The following is a 24,086-nucleotide window of genomic DNA, read 5'->3' as shown; positions in this document are numbered from 1 at the left end:
GACTAGGAACTCTGACACTGTCTGCCCTATGAATACTTGTCCTTCCTTTTATCCAAAAATTTTCTAGGCCCCTTGTATTGTCCTTGAACTGCAGCAACTGAAGCTATCTGCAGTGGTCTAGGTATGGATGATCCACTTTGATATGTGATAGGTGTATTTTACTTTCCATGTGATAATCAGCATCACAAGAAACTGTTTCAGAAAATGATTTACTAGGAGTTTGCATCGTGGCTCAGTGGAAACAAATTTGACTAGCATCTATGAGGATGCAGGTTCGATCCCTGGCCTCGATCACTGGGTTAAGGATCCAGTGTTTCTGTGAGCTGTGGTGTAGGCTGCGGACGCAGCTCAGATTCTGTGTTGCTCCAATTCGACCCCTAGCCTGGGAACCTCCATATGCTGTGGGTATGGCCCTAAAAAAAAAAAAAAAAAAAAAAAAAAAAGACAAAATAAAATGATTTACTAGGATTCTAAATTCATTTCCTGAATCATATTGACAACTGTGAAATATTATACAGTACAGTTTTACTTCCTCTGAACCAATTCTCAACCCTTATAATCAACTAACAGGAAAACTGAGTTTGTCAGTTGATGGCTTTGTCTGATGATAGCCCCAGGGTTGTTCGCCCTACGAACAATAAGACATATGCAAAACTCTTGCCTGTGCCAATGACATAATTTTCTTCATTTAAAAAAAGTGTTAGGTTGCTATGGGAATTGTATAGCTTCCTTCATTTCTGCTTCTCTCAATCATGCAGTGGGTATTTAGAATAAGTTCAGTATTTATTCTTTGTAGCCTCACATTCTTTAACTACATTTTTATGTAGTAAATCCTGCAGTAATCCAGCTTCTGCTTCCACACTTAAAAGTCATGGGCAGAGGGAGTCCCTTGGTGGCACAGCAGGTTAAGGATCCAGGATTGTTACTGCTGTGGCTTGGGTTGCTGCTGTGGTGTGGGTTTGATTCCCCAGCCAGGGAACTTCCACATGCCTTGGGTGTGGCCAAAAAGAGAAAAAAAAAAAAAAGTCATGGGCAGACACTAACAAAACAGAGTTCTTTTAGAAAGAGCCTCCCAGTACAGTGACCCTATTATGAGGTTATTTCATGACCCCAGGTCCACTATTGTACACTAGATCCCTAACGCAGCTATTCCGCTGGCCCCTGCCCCTTAGGTCATAATGGCATTCTGCTGTCTCATCAGAATTCTTTGATTTCTCCCCTGAGTTGTGTGATTTAGTGCTGCTTCGGCTTTAGGCCTATGTTCTCTTACTATACCCCACTTGGAGTGGTAAGTCCTGCACATTTTCCTACTGGTACGCTAGTTTTAGCCACTGCAAAGCCTTGCCACTTGAGGGCTTAAGGTACTTCTTTTCATTCTCTTTACCCCACTTCATGGAGCTCTTCTCACCTGGGGCTACATTTTCAATGGAATTGGAAACTTCTTCCATGTGTAGACAGTTTATGAAATCTTCTTGTACAAAGTGTGTATTTTGAAGCATGGAAGAAATAGTGACTACATATTCTTTGAAGCTGGAATTCACTTTGGCGTCCTTCAGCATCGAATCCGGCATCTGCTACTTGGTCAGCACCAAGTGCTGGATGAATAATGGCGGGAAAATTAAAGTCTGAGAACATAGGACCAGGACTTCTAGAGTCATTTTCCATTGTCTAACCTTAAGCGTTGTCTTTAAAAGGATTGGTGGTTTCATAGTGGGTGGTTTCGTAGCTGGCTATCAGAATGGCCCAGGGGAAGGGGGTGGAGCTTAACAAAAGTACAGATTCCTGTGTTGATTCCTGAACATCAAAACATGTAGAGGTAGGAGTTCCCATCATGGCGCAGTGGAAATGAATCCGACTAGGAACCATGAGGTTGCGGGTTCGATCCCTGGCCTCGCTCAGTGTGTGGAGGATCCAGCGTTGCCGTGAGCTGTGGTTTAGGTCGCAGACACAGCTTGGATCTGCTGTGGCTGTGGCATAGGCTGGTGGCAACAGCTCTGATTAAACCCTTAGCCTGGGAACCTCCATATGCTGCGGGTGTGGCCCTAAAAAGAAAAAAAGACAAAAAACAAACCAAAACAAAAAAACCATCTGAGGGTAGACTGGGACTGTAGTTTTTCATAAGCGGACCAGTTACGGTGCAACTCATGTGAACAGAATCATAAAACCTCTAAGGCCCCTTTCAGCAATAACATTCTTTGGCTCAAGTATTAACTAGCTAACTAATACAGAGGCTTTAAAAAAAATACAAACTAACCTTATCCTGACTTACCTTTTGTTCTCCTCATCCAGGGCCATTCGAGCCAGTCAGTGATTTCAACAGGGAAGCTCCCTTCCCGAGGATCTAAGCACCTGAGACTCACGCCTGGTCCCCTCACCGATGAGATGACCTCTCTGGCTCTGGTCAATATTAATCCCTTCACCCCAGAGTCCTACAGAAGACAGTTCCTTAAATCCAATGGCAAGAGGAAAACTCGACGCGATCTGTAAGTGCCCTGCTGCCCATGACTTTTGAGAAGTGATGGTCGAGTGCAGAAGAGTGTGGAAGATTAGGAAAGAGGGCTCTGTGCATGAACTGACATGCTGTTTACACAGTCCCTCCTTCCGCGTTGCCCTTAACCTGCTTGGTCACAGAGATGCCCACATATGTTCATTCTGAAGTGTACAGTAAAATGCCTGTCCTACAAAAGAACAGGGCAGAGTAAGCAATACATCTGACTTCCACGAGGAAGTGAAATAGGCTATGGAAGTGAATTCAAGGTAACTGCTCGCTCCCGTTTCCATGAGGCTAGTAGCAGCAGGGAAAAGTAGGGTTCACATTTCAGGGCGTGTGCTGCTGTTTTGAGGCTAGTTGTATGGTGCTAAGAGCTACAGAGCAAGGATTTGAACTTCTCTGCAGGTGATGGAAGGTTGGCCGAAGACAAACAGTGTTGCCTTTGGAGGTGCTAATAAACAGAATGCCAACGGAGCTATTCCACAAAGGCCACTGGATGGCAGAAATCACCTAAACAAGGAGTTTGTAGATTACTCAGAGATTTTTCTTTACTGTAGCTTTAACGCTGCCTTTTTTTTTTTTTTTTTTTTTTAATAGTATGGAAGAAACTTGAAACAAGGTGGTCATTTAGGCTCATAGGTACTTGGCAAAATAAATGCACAGCTAACAATCTAAAAGCTTGCAGAGCACTTAAAGTGTTGTGTTCTTTTGGAATCGATGACTACGTGTTAGCCTTGTGGGCAGAATAGGTTTTCTCTACACTATTTCCCAGATCTTAAGTGAACGACAGCAGCACAAGAACACTGCTTCACTGTTGATGCTGAGTATTCCACTGATTTTAGCTCTTTAGGATTCTTTGGAAACCATTCGAATGAGTGGCCTCACCTCCCGCTGAAGCTAGCAGCAAGAGACTGCTGATTTGATTTCCTGGCCCTGAAAGTGATGACACTTTAGTAAAATCACTTAATGATTCTGAGAGGGTATCTTTTTCTTCCTTTGTGTGTGGTTATTTTGTAACGTATGAGAATGTAGTATTAAATTGAAGTCACAAGTCCCTCATCAATATATTTGTACAAGTATGACATCCTCCACTTGCATTTTTTTTTAATTTTTATTTTAGGGCCATACCTGCAGCATATGAAGTTCCCAGGCTAGGGGTCCAATCGGGGCTGCAGCTGCCAGCCTGGTCTATGCCACAGCCACAGCAATGAGGGATCCAAACCGAGTCTGCAACCCCCACCACTGCTCACACAGGATCCTTAACCCACTGAGGGAGTCCAGGGATTGAACCCCCATCCTCCTGGATACCAGTCAGGTTCATTACTGCTGACGTACAACAGGAATTCCCCTCCACTTGCATTTCTGCCTATACTTCTCCAGAAGAAAATCTAGGTGCCTGATCTAGAGACTAAAATCTTGCTTAAAGATCCAAAATGCATCTGTTTCTGCCAAAGAGGATGGCTGTCAGAGCCTTGGGCTTAATGAAAAGTCCCTGAAAACCTCTTAGCCAAGGATGGAGCATGCTCTGCTATACTTGCAGTTGGCCTTTGAACTTCAGACAGGCCAGATTCTGGGGGAGGCAGGGATTGGTGGGGAGTGTTGTAAAGATGCTGGTGAAGAGTCCTAATAGCTTCAAGTATGTTCCATGGGTACTCACCTGCCTCTACATCTCAACATATCTTGTTCTCTGTGCCTAAAACCCACATTCTTTGCCTTGGCTGGTTCCTACTCATTTTTGGCATCTTTACTTACATAGCTTCTTTTTTCTGGGAAAGACTTTTATGCAGGAAATAATTAATTGGGGGCTGTCTATGGTATCCTGTGATATCTTGTTTTGTCCTGTCCTAGGATCTTGTATTGAAAACTTGTGTTTAGCCCTGTCCGTAAATACAGATTGAAAAGGGAGGTAATCGTCTTACTTACAAGTCCCCCAACTTAGCATCAGACCAGGCTCAGTAAGTGCTACTCATTCATCGATACCACTTTTTCTTTTCAAGGGAGGAAGCTGGTCCGGAAGAAGGCAAAGTAGAAAAAGGGCTGCCGGCCAAGGTGAGCACAGCTCTTTAGTCCAGCTGTCATAACATGGCTGTTTCATCCTCATGCCTCCTTCTCCTCCTTCTCTCCCTTCCCTCCTCCCCAACCTTCTACACACTCGTAATAAATACGTCTGCAGCTGAATTTATCTGGACCCTCATCAGGGTCTCTATTCTTAGCTGGTTGTTACTTGACCAGACAGTGTCTAATACTTATATTGCTGAATCATGACATTGGAATATTCTTACATTAAAGGCTACCGCTTCTGCCCTTCATCTCGGGAGAATTCTGTACTCCCAAAAGTACAGATGTGAAGGGAAAATCAAGATATTTAAGGTCCCAAAATGAAAAAGAAATAGAGAAAAGTGACACAAAGCCGGGGGTTTATATGTAAAATTTTAGCTCTTCAACGTGTATTTATTATGTTTTAGAATGTTCACAATCTTTGATCTAGTATCCTTCATTTGATAATCTAAGGAAATGTCGCAAATATTATCACCAGAGATGTTTGCTGCAGCACTAACTATAATTGCAAAAAAAAAAGAGGGGGAGTACTAAATGACTAAATGTCCAGTAATAGAAGAATGACAAGGAGATTATAATGTGAGGTCAGTGGACTATTACATTGGCATTAAGATATTTGAATATAGGCATGTTTTCAGGTATTATAATGTTCAGGGTACATGTGGGAGGTGGGGTGATGTGGCTGGTAAGATAACAGGTGAGATGGTAAGAGAACTACCAGAGCCTTTAGGCCTCTGATCAGAAGTATAGATTCCTCAATGGGGAATGATGAGGTTTGTCTGATTCTATAGCATCATTTTGCAAAGGTAATCTTATTCTTAGAGGAGATGGAGAGAGGGCTGGTAGCTCTAGAAAATCCAGACATGGAGGAAACAGAGTTTGAGACTGGCTAAGGGCAAGGAAAATTTATATATATATATAAACTTTTACTTATATATAAATGTATGTTTTAATTTATATATTTATAATTTATATAATTATTTTATATAATTATACATTTATATATAAATTTTATTTATATATAAATTTTACTTATATATAAATATATATTTTTATTTATATAAATGTATATACATATAGATATATTTTTATATAATTTTATATAAATTTTATTTATATATACATAAATTTTTATTTATATATATAATTTTTTTTTTGTTTTTTAGGGCCACAAGTGTGGCATATGGACGTTCCCAGGCTAGGGGTTCAAATCAGAGCAATAGCTGCTGGCCTGTACCACAGCCACAGCAACACCAGATCTGAGCCACGTCTGCGACCTACACCACAGCTCACAGCCACGCTGGATCCTTAACCCACTGAGCAAGTCCAAGGACTGAACCTGTGTCCTCATGGATATCAGTTGAGTTTGTTTCCGCTGAGCCAGAATGGGAACTCCATTGCAAGAAAAGTTATAGATCTTGTTGATGAGGCTGACTGGAATTGGATGTGGAAAATGAAAAGCTAGAACGAGTAGAGGTTTTTTAAAACACAAAAGTTAGGTTGAAAAAATTCTTACTAATGGGGAAACGATGATCTCATGGAGACAAATCAGCTTGGATTAAGAGCCAGATAAATCCATGGAGATTTTTGTTATCATAACTACTGTTTACTGAGAACTTAATATATGTATTATTATATAATTGTACACATATATATTATTATATATTACATATATATGTAATGTATACGATTCTCATGTAGTATTTGAAAGGACCCTGAGGCACAGTTGGTATGATGCTCATCCTACAAATGAGAAAACGGACTTAGGAGTGGAATGATTTGCTGGTTATTTATCAGCAGAACAATGAGCGATGTTTCTGGTTGGCCAGTAGGGGGAGTGGTTGCTTTACCTGAGCACTCATTCTGAAATCCTCAATGTGACAATTTTATTATCCAGACTAAGGTTTTTTTGGGAAGCAAACTGAACACCGTATGTTTATTTAATCTGAGATGAAACTATTAGCAGCCAGAATGTGAGACAAGTAGACACAAGTCAAAGAGAGGTGTTCTGTTTGTTTTCTAACATTCTTCTCCAAGAGCCCACCTACTCCCTTGGCTGAGAACAGCTCTCCGGCTGTGAGTGAGGTGTCCCCTCCAGGAACACAGAGGGAAGCAGAGTACAGCCAGACAGGGGGGATAATATAGAAAAAGATGTAATGAAATAGAAAAGGGAAATGTCTACAGAGTTCATGGAAGGTTACAAAGGGCACGGAGAAGGTGCTCAGCAGTTGGGTACCATGAATACTGGCACAGACAGAATCCGATGGACTTGCCTCAAAAGCCTTTTTGAAAACTTACAGAAATGTAGGACTATGATATGCCTTAAGTTTGTTGTTCACCATATATTATAAAGAATTATTCTAACTTTTTACTACAATATTTCAGAGATGTGTTCTACGAGAAACCAACATGGCTTGTCGCTATGAAAAAGAATTCTTGGAGGTAGAAAAAATCGGGGTTGGGGAATTTGGGACAGTCTACAAGTGCATTAAGAGGCTGGATGGATGTGTTTATGCGATAAAACGCTCCACAAAACCTGTGTCAGGATTGTCAGATGAGTGAGTACCTTTAAAATATACTAGAAGTATAAACTCGAATTTGTCAAAGTATTTTGAGTAATAGCACTGATGTAATTAAAAACATACTACTTGGTACTTTTTTTTTTTAAATTACTGCCTCCATTGTATGTTGTCTCACATTCATAACCTTTTAGAATTTTCCAGATCAGAGATCAATTATTTCCTGAAATGTACCATGAGCATTTGGAATTATGTCATGTTTCTGTTTTTGTAGTTCTTATGACTTTCACTATTGGTCTTGTTGCATTTTTTTTAATGAATAGATTTATGAAATGATCTTCTGGTGCTTGTTTAGTTCATCAGAAGTATGGCCAATTAGGGAGTTACTGTTAACTCATTGTTTACCTCTACTTTGTAGTAATAATGACTTTAATAATCTAGTTTCAAAGACATCAAGCAAGGAAAGATTAACAGTAATTTAAAATCTCATTCTCAGAACTAAATGTTCAAAAGCTCTTTTTGCAAGGAAAACAAATACTTTCAGCCAACACTTCTGTAAGAATCTGGGTATATAAGACTAAAATACTGAATCTGAAATGTGACTTTGGAATTCTTCATTTTTATATTGAAATTGATCAAGCACTACATTTTGTTTTTTTGCATTGGATTTCTTATTCCATAATGCATCTCTTTTGTCTATGCCTGTGACTGTATCACACTGGCTGAGTTAAATATTGACTCTACTATCTAGCCTTCATAAGGAAGGTAGAGGGCCCTTCACAATATCCACAATCAAGTCCACTTCTCATTAAAACCATCAAGGTTTTTAGATTGTGATACAATGAATATAAGAACCAAAGCTGGTCTGCTGCTGAGGTAGTAACCACTTAAGACTCCCCTACATATGCCATGTTCAATGAGGACACTGTGAACTTTGGTCCAGGACAACCAAGGTTCTGGTCTTAAATCTTCTATCACCAGCTTGACTTTGGACCAGTCACTTAATTTTCTAAGGCTTTCATCCTTGCCACCATATCATACCAAGGAGTTATAAAGGTTAAATGAAATATCATATGGTATTTGTCTTTCTCTTTTTGACTTCAGTTAGTATGAGAGTCTCCAGTTCCATCCATCTTGCTGCAAATAGCATTATTTTGTTCCTTTTTATGGCTGAGTAGTATTCCATTGTGTATATATACCACATCTTAATCCATTCATCTGTTGATGGATATTTGGGTTGTTTCTATGTCTAAATACCATATGATATCACTTATATCTGGAATCTAATCAATGGCACAAATGAACCTTTCTATAGAAAAGAAACTCATGGACTTGGAGGCAGATTTGTGGTTGCCAAGGGGGAGGAAGTGGGAAGGACTCGGAGTTTGGGGTTAGTAGATACAAACTACTGCATTTGTAGTGGATAGGCAATGAGATTCTGCTGTGTAGCACAGGGAACTATATCTAGTCACTTGTGATGGAACATGATGGAGGATAGTGTGAGAAACGTGTGTGAGTGAGAGAGAGACTGGGTCACTTTGCTGTACAGCACAAATTGACAGAACACTGTAAATCAACTATAATAGAAAAAACAAAAATCTTTTAAAAAAGATTAAATGAGATAAAACAGTAAGCAAACCAAGCACTCCAATGTTCTTCCATTATTAACAATGTCTCGTATCTTGTCTTGTGAAGACACATCTACATCACCTTGACTTCCTCTTCTCGACACTTTTCCGTCTCTCAGGAACCTGGCTATGCATGAAGTTTATGCTCACTCGGTGCTTGGGCACCACCCCCATGTGGTCCGCTACTACTCTTCGTGGGCGGAAGATGACCACATGATGATTCAGAATGAATACTGCAACGGTGAGTATGTGGGCTAGTATCTTCTAAGTCTGGAAAAAAATCCTTGCCTCCTCCTTGTACTTAAAGGCAGGTAGAGCAGAGCCACACCTAAGTCTGTACTACTGTTTTGCTTGGAGGCAGAGAGCTGGGGAAAATGAGCTGAGCCAAAAAGGAGTTTCAGGTGTATTCGATTCTCTATTTCTTTCAAAGCTGAGGTGCATGGAGGTCCTGTCGTGGTCCAGTGGAAACGAATCTGACTAGGAACCATGAGGTAGTGGGTTCGATCCCTGGCCTTGATCAGTGGGTTGAGGATCCAGTGTTTCTGTGAGCTGTGGTGTGTGGCTCACAGACGTGGCTTGGATCTGGCATGGCTGTGGCTATGGCATAGGCCACAGCTGTAGCTCTGATTAGATCCCCTAGCCTGGAACCTCCATATGCCACCAGTGTGGCCCTAAAAAGCAATAATAAATAAATAAATAAATAAAGCTGAGATGCAGCTGGTACATGGAAGCTATCCGATCCTTCACACTTGATAATACTGAGGAAACTTTTACCCTAGTGGTTTGAGTGGTACATCATCCTTGTACCATTTACTAGGTATTCTGAAAGGTGTAAGTCAGCCACAGTCCCTACCATTGGGGGAGGGGTGGTAAGCTTATGCAGCCAACTTTTGATTAACTTTCCACTGGATTCCTGAGTTTAGGGATTGTTAATGCTTCTTTTTCTTACTTTTGAGCTTCTAGTGTTCCCATCAGAGTAAGGGCACAGGGTGGGGTGCTGAAACGGAAACGTAGCGACCTCAGATACACGAACCTGGGTCCTTCAGGACTGTACATATATGGTAACCAGTGTAACTCTGGGCTATTTAAATCATAATGAGTGTTCCCTTGGATTAACGTATTTCTAATCCATGACTAATATTTCTAATCTAGAGGGTGACTTAACAGTCGTTATGTATTGTTGTTGGAAATGTTTTTCGTCAAAAGGTTCGGCGGTAGGGAAGTGCTACAAAATGGAATGGAGGCTTTCCATCATTTTAGGATGTGTCTGTATTTTGCAGTCCATGTTTTAGTCACAGTCATATTGGCTAATGGCATCCCACCTGACATACATACCCCACCCTGAGTTTCTTTAATGCTGAGTTGGTCCTCAGGTAAGTTTAGAAATCACCGGGTAGCCCTGAGTAGGAATGTCCAGCCTGGCTTTTGGGGACAGTGATCAGTGAGGAAGTTCCATCATTGTGTACATTACTCGTTAAACAAGTAGGTATGTAAACAACATTACAAAATGCTAGAAACACAGACAATGGTACACATACCCTAGAATATAATGATTTGGCATGTCCTTTATTGTTTCTTTGTAGCCTGCTTTTCTCATAGCCTTACCTGTGAACTTGATGAAGTTTTTCCTTTAATAAGCTCACTCCAAACCTCTTTTTCTAAAAGTTTCTTTGGGATTAAAAAAATGGACCCTTTCCTCATACTTGTGATTGAGAGGTTGAGACTTTTTAATCTTACCCTCTTCTTAATTTCCTCTCATCATAAATTGAGATTCCCTATTCTTTTTTCTTCCCTCTCTCTACAAAGATTGATTTTTATTATCATGATATTTAGCTACTAACAAAGGTAGTATCAAATTAAGAACCAAACAAGCCAAAAAACAAAAACAAAAAAAAACTAACTTTAAACCTGCAGGCAATGTAAATTTTAATTGGGGCCATGGGAAAGTTTCAAATTTTCAAAAAGGATAAGATGAAGTGACTGTTCTATTACAAATCATCGAACTCTTTTCAGTGTTGGAATACCTTGTATGGGCTGTGTTAAGCTCTAGGGTGAGAAATGGCACAGAGCGAGATAAGGTAGGTCGGTCATTATCTTCAAGGAGCTTTATTCCATTTGCTCTCTTACAGTGAACACACAAGAGACCAGCTGTTGCAAAGCCGGATGGCACAACCATGGATAAAAGGTGTTCAGAGCTTTGAGTGTGAGCAAGAGGCAGCCCAGCATGGTGGGATGAGCCTGGGTGTTAGGCAGGCAGACGTGGGTTCAAAACTCAGCTCTGCCACCTACTAGTTATAGGATCAGTGGGATGTCACTTATTCTCACGGAGTAAAAAGACAGTAATACTAAGGGAGTAGTTTTGGGAATCAGCAATAAGGTTATTAGCAATAACCTATGTCAATTGCTAGCAGGAAGTCAAGTCCCAATGCATGGTAAGAACCTGGTAATACTTGTTATTAGCATGGCCTGAGAAAAAAATCTCATAAAGGAGGTAAGACCTGAAGGAGACCTGGCAGAAGGATTCACAGAGTTTAGGGAGGCTGAGGGAAGACCTCCAGTAAGGGGAATAGCATGCAGGCTACAAGCATGGTACTGGGTCTGGGTCTGGTCTAGCGGATGGCAAGGAGACTAACTGGACTTGGGTGACCCCTATGGGAGCAGAGCCGATCAGCAGGTAAAGTGTGGGAAGGCTGTAGTGGGTCTTCAAGACTGGGCAGAGTTTGGATCAGACGGGACAGATTAGGGGGATTCTCTGTGAACGGCTCATGGAAAATAAACCATGCTCTTATGCCTTGTTTGTAGTTAATGAATAACCCATGGGGACACTCTGCCCAGTGGCCCCAAATAGAGGATAACAGGCCCAAAGTAAGGTAGCAGAGGAGCCGGGGCTCCTTGCGTCTGCCTGCACCCTCTCCCTCATCTCTTCATCCTCGAGCTGTTTCCCCACACCAGCCTCACCCTCTACCCCCAGCCTCTCAGAGCAGTGAGGCTGGGACATGTACACTTGCAGTTTTAACTTCGATTATAAATTAGGATGTTTAGACACCTTAGCTTGTAACTATTAGAGACTTGAAGTCACCTGGTTCCCCCTCTGAGCAAATATGACTGTCCTGATACATACTTGAAGGGCAGAGCTATGGTGCCTGCTCCTCTGCCACCCTAGACGGTCCCCAACAAGTCACCTCTGGGTCAGCCTCAGAAATGGGAAGGTTTTCCAGTAGTAGCCTGACTCTGTAACAACCAGGACTTCTTTTTTCATAAGTGCAATGCACTCTTTACTTACGCTTCCTTTCTAGCTAATGTCATCTACATACGTAATTCTTCCCTAAGAAGATTCCCAGGAGAAAAATAAAAGCCAACAACCGCCACAACAACCCTTTACTTTATTTAGCCCTTTTTGTGTTTCTGAAAGGGGCTGAATTCTCCTTTATGAACTGAATTTAAAAGGGCAGCTCAACCCGTACATTGCATACTGTTTTTCCTTTTCTTTTTTCTTTTTAGGGCCGCACTTGCGGCACATGGAAGTACTCCGCCTAGGGGTCAAATCAGTCACAGCCACAACACGCCACCTCCAAGACTCATCTGCCACCTACACCACAGCTCATGGTAATGCCGAATGTCCAACCCACCGAGCGAGGCCAGCGATCCAACCTGCGTCCTCACGGACACTAGTGGGGTTCGTTTCTGCTGTGCCACCACAGGAACTCCCTACACTGCACACTTTTAGGTATACATTTCCTTAAAAGTACAGTTACCGTCTCAGATCCTACTGTTCTGATACATACCTGAGGGTGGAGCTATGGGCTTTACAACTGACAGGGAGACCCCCGGACTCCTCATGTGACGCAAGAGGCTGCCAACAAACGCTAATTAATGAAACAAAGGGCGCAGAGGCATTCTAACACCTGAGGATGGGGCACTTAAGATCAGGTAGTCAGATGCACTCAGGCCTTACTGTTACTATTATTATTTTATTGCTAACAATGATAAATAGTCAATGTACAAATACTGTGACTCAAATAGGGTTTAGGTGTTTACTGAGGTTTTGTATTTTCCTTGGGTCAATAATCATGTTATTTCATGATAAATATTTTAATGGAATTAAACTTGGAATCGATGACATAAAAATTGCTAATGGCCTGTAATTACTAGCTTGACACTAACATGGAATGATTCATCAACATCACAGTAGCTCTACGACTAGGGCTGATTGGCCCTCTGGTTAACGACTAGGTAAAACTTCAGTTGGGGGCATAGTCAAGGCAATAGGGCCAGTGCTGACTACCTAGGATATAGCATTTTCTCTTCCTCTTTAAAGGCCCTTACTTCTTCTTTCCAGTATGTCTGTGGCACACACAGAGGGCAGATATTATGTTTCACACTGACACACTGACATTGAACTAATTGAGGCTTGTTGGGCCCAGTTTTATTTATGAGGAATTTGCTGACTGTTTACTATGCTTTCATTTATAAGATTCAGACCTTTCCTCTCATTCTGTGGGGCTCCGCTCTGTTGTTCTTTCCTAGGTGGGAGCTTGCAGGCTGCTATATCTGAAAATGCAAAGTCTGGCAATCATTTCCAAGAGCCGAAACTCAAGGACATCCTTCTACAGATTTCCCTGGGGCTTAAGTACATCCACAACTATGGCATGGTGCATATGGACATCAAACCCAGTCAGTACGGCTCTCCTCGGCTCCTCTGGCTGTATTTCGTTCTTTTCCCATTGTTGTCAGAATCTGTGCCTGTGTGTCTATCAAGTGTCAAAGGTGCTCTTTGCTGGAAGAATCCCTTTCATCAATTCCCCTTCTCCCCTCCACTGCCCAAATTTCAGTTCAACAGCTTTAACCATTTAGACCCAGGGCCTAAGGGACAGGGAGAGAAAAGGTTCCCAGAGTGTGAAGCCCAAGTATGAAAATTAAGTATTTAATTTACTGCATAGACAAGTGACAGCATATTTTTTACAACTATGGTCTTTCTCGCTCAGCCATAATCAAAGTGAGCAGAAATGAATGGTTGAGGTGCTTATTTATGTGAAACACGAGAAACTGCTGTGACTATTTTGTGTTTTTGATTATTTCTTTGTTGGGAGGCCACCTGCCTCTTCAGGTGATGGGGCATGTTTGTGGTCTCAGTTTCATGTAAATAGGTGCTAATCACTCAGGGGTCCAGAAGTAGTGTGAGATTCCATGCGAGAAAAGAAACCTTGGTAGTTTTGTCACATGCACACAGAAAAAGAGGGGGACAGAACTGTCACTTACAGAAAAGAATCTCTGCAGCAAAAAAATTTAGGAATCGTTACTTGCAACAATTCTCTTCCCAGGTAACATCTTCATCTGTCATAAGATACCGAGTGACTCTCCTGTTGTCCCGGAAGAGGCTGAAAATGAAGCTGACTGGTTCCTCTCTGCCAATGTGACGTATAAAATTGGTTAGTCTGCCTTGTAACCAGACTATTATCTCATAAAATGTATGCCGATAACTCCATTTATTCCAGTTTTAAGAAAGACATGCTTTTAAAGAACTTGGTTTCTTTCTTTAGGGGACTTGGGTCATGTGACATCAATCAGTGAACCCCAAGTGGAAGAGGGAGACAGTCGCTTCCTGGCAAAGGAGATTCTGCAAGAGGTATAGCTCAGCGAAGTGGAAGCGATTTTATAATCCATCAAATCTCCTGACTCTCAAATGAAGGTTGACAATGCAAGAAATGAAAAGTATATATTTATAATTTAAATTTACACTATCCTTTTTCTATCCAGACTCGAGACCAAAGATAGGAGAAAAACTTTTCCAAAAAAGCACAGGGAAAGCTGGCTTAATCATGGATTAATCAATATTTGTACTGGGTTTTGGGTTTTTTTGTCTTTCTGTCTTTTCTAGGGCCACACCCACAGCATGTGGAGGTTCCCAGGCTAGGGGTTTAATCAGAGCTGTAGCCACCGGCCTACACCACAGCCACAGCAATGCCAGATCCGAGCCACATCTGCGACCTACACCACAGCTCATGGCAATGCTGGATCCTTAACCCACTGAGTGAGGCCAGGGATCGAACCCTGGCCAGATTTGTTAACCACTGAGCCATGATGGGAACTCCATGTACTGGGTTTTTGGCCTTTTTTGATAAAGGCACTTTATTGTTTCTAGCACCTCTTAGAATTCCTGCACTTAAGGATTTCCTGGTAGAAAGGAAGCCTTTATTGGTCCAACCCATCTTTATCATGTTTACCATCCTTTTGATGGAATTACCAGCTTTGGTCACTGAAATGCCTTATAGTTATTCCCACCTCCTGAGATGTCTGTGGAGTCTGATCTAAGAAGGATTTAACTTTCCACAGGATGAGGATCAGGAAAAAAAAAAGGAGACTTTTCTGTCTCTGATCAGCCAATCTATGCTTCAAGCCTCTTTGAGCCTGAGAGAGCAGTAAGATTCTGCCTCAGTCTCCCCAGGGCATGACAGTGTAAATCCGAGAATTTACGCTCTGCCTTCTCTAGAAAGAGACCCCAACCACAGCAGAGATGACCTTGCTTGTTGTGTCTAAGCTCATATGTACTCAATTACCAGCTGCATTTTAGTCTAGACTTACTTCACTAACGGGCTTTCCTGTCTTCTGTTTTGAAGAATTACCAGCACCTTCCCAAAGCGGACATATTTGCCTTGGGACTGACCATCGCCGTGGCTGCGGGAGCAGAGGCGTTACCCACCAATGGCACCTCCTGGCATCACATCCGTGAGGGGCAACTTCCGAACATTCCTCAGGACCTCTCCAAAGAATTTTACAATCTACTCAAGGTGGTATCTCTTATGAAATGAAGAGAAGAGGAAATGTCTGTTTTTTTTTTTTTAATGTAACATTACAGTTTTAAAATGCTGTTACATTTTTTTTTTTTTTATTTGCCCTTCCTAACAACCCTGTGAGGTGGTCAGCTGAGGAAACCAGTGCTTGGAGCAGTTCCTTGACTTGTATTTCATATATATATATATATATATTTTTTTTTTTTTTTTTTGGTTTCTTTGCCATTTCTTGGGCTGCTCCCACAGCATATGGAGGTTCCCAGGCTAGGGGTCTAATTGGAGCTACAGCTGCCAGCCTACACCACAGCTCACGGCAATGCCGGATCATTAACCTACTGAGCAAGGGCAGGGACCGAACCCTCAGCCTCATGGTTCTGAGTTGGATTCGTTAACCACTGCACCACGACGGGAACTCCTGTATTTAATTTTTGATAGGTGACTAATTCCGAAATCAAACCTGCTCTTTAGAATGTTAGTTCAGGGCTTTAACTATTGTCAATGGTAACTGAGATATTACTCAAAAAATTGAATTTTGAATGTATAGAGGAAATGTAAGCTATGTCATTGATGGATAACTTGACAATACTACCAGTCATTTGAGCTATTGGAAGAAAGGCATAGTGTTAGAGTTCCCATCGTGGCTCAGTGGAAATGAATCTGACTAGTAACCACAAGGCTGCAAGTTCGATCCCTGGCCTCACTCAGTGCCGTGAGCTGTGGCGTAGGTTGCAGACATGGCTTGGATCTGATGTGGCTGTGGCTGTGGCATAGGCTGGCAGCTATGGTTTCGATTCGGCCTGTAGCCTGGGTACAGCCCTAAAAAGGCAACAACAACAACAACAACAACAAAAAGGGCATAGTGTTAATTTAGGAATCTATACCTTACTTGTACCTACTAAGACAAGGAAAGGAAGATACTTTGTTGAAACAAAGACGTAAAAAAGTTACATACACTGTGGAGAAGCTTAGACTTTTTTGTTTTCCTAGTAAACTTCATGGCTCAAGGAACAGAATTGGTTAGAATCCCTAAAATAGCCTTAGAAATATCTACTCTCATATGGAGGTAACTTTGAGGTCAACAGTTTACCTGAGAAGGTCAAGTGCAGTTCCCAACGTGTCCTTCTTCCTCCCTTCGGCTTTCCCTTGCTCACCGTGGGCTCTGAGTCTCAGTCTAGTCACCTGTTTCTATGTGTAAATTGCTCTTGGATGCAGTTGCTACTTACTGGGTACCTCAGGGCTGGCCCTGTACTAGGGAATACATGGAAGTTAATCCATTTAACTCCTACAACAGTCCAGAAGGAGACTATCGCTATCCCACGTATACGTATCAGGAAATGGGAACAGTTTCAGCAAAGGTGAATGACTTGCTCAAGGCTACATCCTAAGTGGTGGGGCTGGCTCTGGATGTGGGTCCCAAGTGGCAGGGCCAGTGTTGGCTTATTTGACACTGCTAATGGCTGTGTCTAACTTGGTACTTTTAGCATATTCCAGTCATTTTAGGTTATAGACCTCCTCTACCTGAAGATACGTGCCATAGGAATGCCGTCTTGGTGGGATACCCTTAACTGATTTTAAGTGAAAAATGAGCATGTTGAGGGTGGAAAGAGCTGAACAAGGAGTTGGATGCCCAGGGTTTTCGTCTTGGTCCTGTCAACCTGGCAAGCCACTTTTTAACTCGGGACCTCAGTTTCTTACTGTTTAAAATGAAGGCATTGACAAGTTCATCATTCAGCCAGATCTAAATTATGATACTTAACGACAAGCCAAAGGTATGGAGGTGATAGATGCTACCGGAGAGGAATGATTTCCTCTCCCAGGTGGAGCTAAGTTTTCATTTATGTCTTCCCTTGCACAAAGGAGAAGCAGAGTTTCACAAACTCCACCACAGGCAGCTGGGTTGGAGTTGGCTTGGGTAGGGAGCTTTTCCCAGCAGTGAAGCTTCTGTTTCCTTCCTTCTGGTCCTACCTCATCAGGACATGATCGACCCTGATCCAGTGGCGAGACCTTCTGCGGCAGCTCTGACCAGAAGTCGAGTTCTTTGTCCCTCCCTGGGGAGAACAGAAGAGCTTCAGCAGCAACTGAACTTGGAAAAGTTCAAGACAGCCACACTGGAAAGGTAGCTTTCGGAGTTCAGAAAGTAATCTACTGGTGTACTTCTCACAATGGCATGACTAGTCTGGAGTATCTTCTCTAAGCAGTGAAGTGGAATCCAACATTCTCACACAGAGGCCCCTGCCTGCAAAGAGGCTAGCAGCACGGGGCCTTCTGTAACAAGGGGTTGGGGGCTCTGTGCCTAGACTGCATGGGAGAGAAAATTCCAGTTAATGCCAGTGAATACAAGGAAATGCAACTGGTAAAGAAAATTAGCAGGATTCTGAGTGACAACAGCTACTCAAGTACCTGGTGGATGATCACTAATAGTAAGATAACCACAGTCAAGGTGGGACGAGACCCAAGAGAAATCCATTAAATCTCAGGGCAGGCAGATTTCCTGTCTGAGTGCATGTTTAGAGAAAGAGGAATTTTTCCAAGTCGAAGGAAGCAGTCCTATTTATTCATGTAAGCTTGTATTGATGTGTGTGTTTATTAATCTCTTCTTTCATTTAACAAATGGAAATTAATTAGATAGGGTGGGCTTGTTATTCTATTCTATTTCTTTCTTTCTTTCTTTTTTTTTTTTTTTTTTTTTGTCTTTTCTAAGGCCGCTCCTGCAGCAAATGGAGTTCCCAGGCTCGGGGTCTAATTGAAGCTGTAGCCACCGGCCTGTACCAGAGCCACAGCAACTTGGGATCTGAGCTGCATCTGCAACCTACACCACAGCTCACGGCAACGCCGGATCCTTAACCCACTGACTGAGGCCAGGGATCGAACCCGCAACCTCATGGTTTCTAGTTGGATTTGTTAACCACTGCGCTACGATGGGAACTCCAAGGGCTTGTTAGTCTAAAAGTCGGGTAGTAGTGTTTAAGCAGGATTCTGAAGGCATTTTCAAGTAATTATTACTACACCATGCACTGTTGTTAATATAAAAGGAGATGAAAAATATTCCTTGTCTAGAAGTTCCTGTTGTGGCTTAGTGGTAACGAATCTGACTAGTATCCATGAGGATGCACGTTCGATCCCTGGCCCCGCTCAGTGGGTTAACGATCCGGCATTGCCATGAGCTGTGGTGTATGCTGCAGATGTGGCTTGGATCCTGTGTTACTCGGATCCTCGGCTGTGGTATTGACCAGCAGCTGCAGCACCAATTTGACTCCTAGCCTGGGAACTTTTATATGCCTTGGGTATGGCCCTAAGAAGCAAAACAAAAAGAAAAGAAAAAAAAAAAAGGTCTTTGTCTAAAACAAGCTTAGAAGTCCAACTTCTTTTGGATGTGCAATCCATCGTAGCATGATTGGTTTGCAAAGGCCCCAAATGATTTCTTGGCAGTGAGTTGTGGAGACTCCCAGCCTTTAGTGAAGTAATCCTTCGTAAAGAGTAACTTACTATTTTTCTGCCCTAGTTTCGCTAACAAATAAAATACAAATACTTATTTATATGTTGTCCTAAGACTGTAAGTATTCCCTAAGATGTGGTGCATACACTCTGTGAAGCCAGCCACTCAGTACAGGGTGCTTGTCATGAGCCACCACCAGTAGTGAGCACCCCTCATAGAGGTGGGACAGACACCTTCCTGAAACTGTCTAGACCAGGGTTGGCAAGCTTTCTGTAAAGAACGAAACAGTAAGTATTTTGCCCTTTGTGGGCCATATGACTCAGCTCTCCCGCAGTGATGCGAAAGCAGCCACAGATGATAGATAAATTAATGAGAATGGCTCAGAACCAATAGGACTTTATTTATGAAAACAGGTGGCAAGCCAGATTTGGGCTATGTTTTGTGGACGCTTGTGGCTTTCATATATAACCTGTAGTGTTGTTCCCTTATTTTTCTTTAATTTTAAAGACCATTTATGCCCCAAATCAGTAGGATTCAGGAAACTAAACCTACCCTGTGCTGTGGCACATGTGTGCCAGCCATTTTTTAAAAGATAATGGGAGCTAATTTTCTATTCTGTGTATAGCTCAGGTTTGTTTCTAGAAATACTGAAATAAAAAGAAAAATTGGTTGGTTTTTATTTTTGTTGCTTTTTAGGGTCGTACTTGTGGCATATGTAAGTTCCTGGGCCACAGGTCGAACTGGAGCCACAGCTGCTGGCCTACACCGAAGCCACAGCCACACCGGTTCCCAGCCACATCTGTGACCTACACCATAGCTCACGGCAATGCTGGGTTCTTAACCCACTGAGCGAGGCCAGGGATCAAACCTACATCTTCATAGATACTAGTCAGGTTCATTTCCATGGAGCCACAAGGGGAAACTCCAAATCGATGTGAGTTTTGATCACAAACATTATCTCTAGTGTAGGACTAAGTGACCTTTGTTTTTCTTCTTTCATTGCCAGGGAGCTGAAAGAAGTCCAGCGGGCCCAGTCCTCCAAGGAGGGCCAGAGTAGCCCCGGGGTCACTGGGACCCACACAGGATCAAGAAGCACCAGACGCCTGGTGGGAGGGAAGAGTGCCAAGTCTTCAAGCTTCACCTGGGGGCAGTCTTCCCCATAGGAACTCCTTCTGCCGCCCCAACTCGCCTTTCATCCCCAACCTAGAAACTGACCTTGTAAACCTTTCTCTTGTAAAGGGAGAGACTAACCAACTTGAGTGCCCAAAGATTTCAAAAGCCATTCCTAAGTTAGCACTTACAGCCAAGATCTGACAGCTACTGAGGATGATTCTTAGCAGCAATGGTCACAGGTACTATAATTGGCAACCACTTCTCTCTCGTTACATTCCTAACATGACCCATCAACAGTTTGTTCACTTCTCACATCTGCTGATGCACAAGGGGAAGGCCCGGGCACGGAAGCAGCCCCCAGTGTAGCCCGTGGACTAGGAGGAGGTTGCCGGCCTATGTACCAAGGATCCCAGGGACTCTCCCTGCAAACAGAAAGGAATTCAATTTTGTTTTGAGTTGAGGCGACAGCTTGCCAGAAGATGTGCCTGGATTTTGAGTGTTTCCTGGGTTATATGATTTTATTCCGTAAAGATTTCTCAGTCACTTGGAGCAAGTAGTTTTCTCGCTGTACTCTCTGAATGGAGATCACCCCTTTCTCTGATACAGTATTTATCAAGTAAATGTCTTCATTATGTGAGGTGGGTAGAAATACGACGACATAACTTGACATTTCTGAACAAGGAACATTTCTGAGTAAGGAACAAAACACTGGGTAGAGTTTGAGGGAAATGTGATGGGGTTTGCTCTCCCTCAGTCTGTTTGCCCCGAGACTCTTGTAACTATAAGGATTTTTTATTTTCTGGGTGTCACCAATTCCTCCTTGATTTTATCAGAAATTGGCTTTTCTTCCCGTGATTTACCGTAATTTATCCAAATCCTTTACTCTGTACATATTTTGAAAGGAACAGAATGTCTGTAAATAAAGGTTTTTATCTTGTCCAAAGCCAAATAGAAACAAAGCCTTCTTATTTGTAAATATGCACCTAACAAAGGATGAGAAATTGATGTTGGAAACCATTTCATGAGTAGATAGGAGAGAGAATTCAGTAGGCTGGTACTAATAGGTCTTGGCTTTAAGGCCCAGCTCCACGGCCCTAAAAGCTAATAATGGCCAGGCTATGATATAAAACGTTGGTCATAAAGGCTTTTGAGAACTTCTAGTTGTGTCATATGAATGATGTGAACCTCTGAAGGGCTTGTAAGCTTTTCTGCTGCCTTATATTCTTTCCCCTTAATTTTAAAAAGCAAATTGAGCTTTTAAAATTGAATAAACTATCATACCATTTTTTTGTTTAGGAGCGGCAATTTCTTCCCTGCAATAAGTGGGGCTACAGTGCTCTACATTGCCCATGGGAATTTAAAAAAAAACTAGTCTTGATTCAGGTTTTCAAACTGAGTTAATTTATCTCTTTCTTCCATGAACACCTGCTGTGTCCCTTGCAGGTATATTATTAAGAGTATGCAACGCACAGACCAGAATTCTTGTCTTCTCAGGCGCTGACAGCTACTTCTTAGGGTCTATGACCCCTTCTCTTCTGTGTTCCACAAAGCCTCCCCCAGCACCTGAATGGACCTGGTGCCAGTGGTTTCTCTCCCTTTCCCTTTGCTGGGCTCTCCACAGCAGGGAGTCACCAAAAGACCAGGCAGCTGCACAGACACTGAGTGTGACAGGGACTGGGTCTTCACCAGGCTCGGGATTTAATCCCTTCCATTTCAGTTGGAAGTTTACCCCTTGCCTCAGCAAAAAGCTCCATCCTCAGTCATGAAGTTCTATTTCTGCACTGAGACCACATGATAACTCAGGATCTAACTATTAAATATCAAACTATCAAGTACCAACATCACTGAGCTGACAATCTTAAGAGCCACCGAATACACATATTTCAGGAGATAAATATGTTGCATTTCTATAGACATACCTTAAACATGAACACTGATATTAAAGTGCCAACAGATAATCTTGAGTTAAAGAAATTTTTTTTTTTTTCTTTTTAGGGCTACAACTGCAGTGTATGGAGATTCCCAGGCTAGGTTTCAATCAGAGCTACAGCTGCTGGCCTACACCACAGCCACAGCAACGCAGGATCTGAGCTGCGTCTGCAACCTACACCACAGCTCAGGACAACGCCAGATCCTTAACCCAGGATCGAACCCGCAACCTCATGGCTCTTGGTCAGATTTGTTTCTGCCGCACCACGATGGGAACTCCGAATTAAAGAAATCTTAATCTTATACTACTGTGCTTTCCTAAATTCTAATATCTCAACCAATTTGTAGAAGCTACCTAAGGCTGCAGAAAGATGAACACTAAAAGATGAATGTCAGCATTTCAGCTTGAACATTTTTTATATCTGCATGAATCATAATGTCAAATTTTGAACTGCATAAAAATCGTCAGGTTGAGTTTTCAAATTTAACAACAAAAAATAGCCATAATAACTATGCTAACATTGCTTTTGAAGCAGTCAGTTATAGGTAATACGTGCCATAATTTTCCAACAGTTATTATGAGGCTTGAGGAAAAAATGATTTAAAAGCTGAGCAAAAAGTTCATTAAAATGTCTTAAAAATGTTCTTTTACAGCATCTCAATTGTACAAAGCTTCCCATCTGTGAAAAAGCATTGCCAGCCCTGGTTTCTACTACTTGATGCCTATAGCTGAGACTTTCTTTTAATTTAGGGGGCTAAAAAGGTAAGGCCAAAGATAATCTTATGGCCTTGGGCGTATAAGACAGACATAATTCTTTTTCAGCGAGATGTGCAAAGGATGAAAGCCCTGAATTGTTCCACTATTGCAGAGGTAATGGTAGCTGATTAAAGCCACAATGCTCTCAGCTCTTCCCAGCATTGGGAGGGGCTTTTCTGGATCCCTGGATGGGCTTTTCTGGATCCCGGGATGGACTACTCGAAGTTTATGTTAAAGTATGTATGCAGGCATATGCACACCATGAAGAGGTTTCAGGGATTCCTTACCAAAATGCAAATCGTAGATTTTTGAAATGGATGTATTTAATACAAAAATACACTTCAGCTACTTACTCTTTTGAATCTTTTTTTTTTTTTTTTCTACTTTCAAGCCTATTTGAGTATCCTTCTGGGTTCTACTTCTTTGTTCTAGTCTATGGCCTGGGCATTTCTAAGGCCTGTTCTTGCTTTTAAGCATAATCGCTAATTTAATATTCACAAGGACTCTGTTTTCTAAGAGTTCACAATTGATTAATGAGGAAGAGGAGGTACCTTCCTGAGCATTTAAATTCCAATACAAGATAGAACGAGTGTGTAAAGTGAAATGGGAGAACAAAGGAAGGACATGAGTAGAGAATTTTGAAAATATGGGGGAAAGGACATTTCTGATGCTGAAGACAGTAAGAGCAAAACAACGCTGAAGTATTGGGCACAATGGGAAAGAGGATCCACTTGATAACAGAGGAGAATGTTTTAACTCTGCTCTCCCATGACATTTTAATGTGCTTTTCTTTGTCAAAGAAAACAGCACTTGCAACTTTTTCCAGTCAACAGTCTGAGAACGTGTATTAGTAATTCCTGTTTGAGGGAGAATTCAGATTAGCCTAGATACATAACATGTTTATACGGGTGCTGTTTTTCTTCACGCCCTAAGATCCTTTCTGGCTCAGATAAATATAAAAATTTTGATATTTTATTCAGGGATTTTTTTTTTTTACCTTAATTCTGACTTAAAATATTGCATTCATGTTTTTGGTTCCCAATTTTTTAGTAACTTAAATTTTGTGCTTTCCTTACTCCTCTTCCTGTTTTTCGTTTTGCTTTGTTTCTTCTTGCTTTTGGAAGCCTGAACTTTTCTAGTTTTCCCCAGAGGCTAGTCTTCGTTTCATTCACCTTTTGGAGACCCTGGCCGGGATGGGAACTTCTTCAAATAGTCATTACAAATCATTACAAACTAGAAATCAGGTTAACTCACCACTTGGGGGCGGTGACCCATTCGCTCCCGTTCTGAAGGAAGCTCCCGGAACTATGGCGTTAAGGGGGTGTGTTTCCCGCGGCGCAGGCCGACCGCCTGCCGGCTGCGTT

At 42.0% G+C, this 24,086-nt stretch overlaps 2 protein-coding genes across 16 annotated transcripts in view; one reads left to right on the top strand and one right to left on the bottom strand.

Moving 5' to 3' along the window:
* Positions 1-20,995, top strand: part of WEE2 (WEE2 oocyte meiosis inhibiting kinase) — a 34,359-nt gene extending 13,364 nt beyond the window's left edge. For 7 of the 13 annotated variants that reach the window (XM_085004649.1, XM_085004650.1, XM_085004647.1 and 4 more), the window contains 10 exons: positions 2,290-2,483; positions 4,489-4,540; positions 6,935-7,107; positions 8,816-8,937; positions 13,224-13,370; positions 14,018-14,125; positions 14,237-14,322; positions 15,314-15,484; positions 17,461-17,603; positions 19,930-20,995. In XM_085004649.1, coding sequence (XP_084860775.1) covers positions 2,290-2,483; positions 4,489-4,540; positions 6,935-7,107; positions 8,816-8,937; positions 13,224-13,370; positions 14,018-14,125; positions 14,237-14,322; positions 15,314-15,484; positions 17,461-17,603; positions 19,930-20,086 — 1,353 coding nt within the window. In that variant the 3' untranslated portion in view covers positions 20,087-20,995. 13 annotated transcript variants of the gene reach the window in all.
* Positions 1-24,047, bottom strand: part of DENND11 (DENN domain containing 11) — a 93,665-nt gene extending 69,618 nt beyond the window's left edge. For all 3 annotated transcript variants that reach the window (XM_085005266.1, XM_085005267.1, XM_085005269.1), the window contains exon 1: positions 23,977-24,047. The gene's annotated coding sequence lies outside the window, so the exon portion shown is untranslated. The remainder of the gene's footprint in view (positions 1-23,976) is intronic.
* Between the last annotated feature and the right edge of the window lie 39 nt (positions 24,048-24,086).

The sequence above is a fragment of the Sus scrofa genome, chromosome 18 (assembly GCF_054392235.1).
Source record: "Sus scrofa isolate SSC_HxYL_T2T_F1_AM1 chromosome 18, Sscrofa_HxYL_maternal_Yorkshire_Landrace_v2.0, whole genome shotgun sequence".
Taxonomy (NCBI): Eukaryota; Metazoa; Chordata; class Mammalia; order Artiodactyla; family Suidae; genus Sus; species Sus scrofa.
This window is presented reverse-complemented; position numbering and strand designations above follow the sequence as displayed.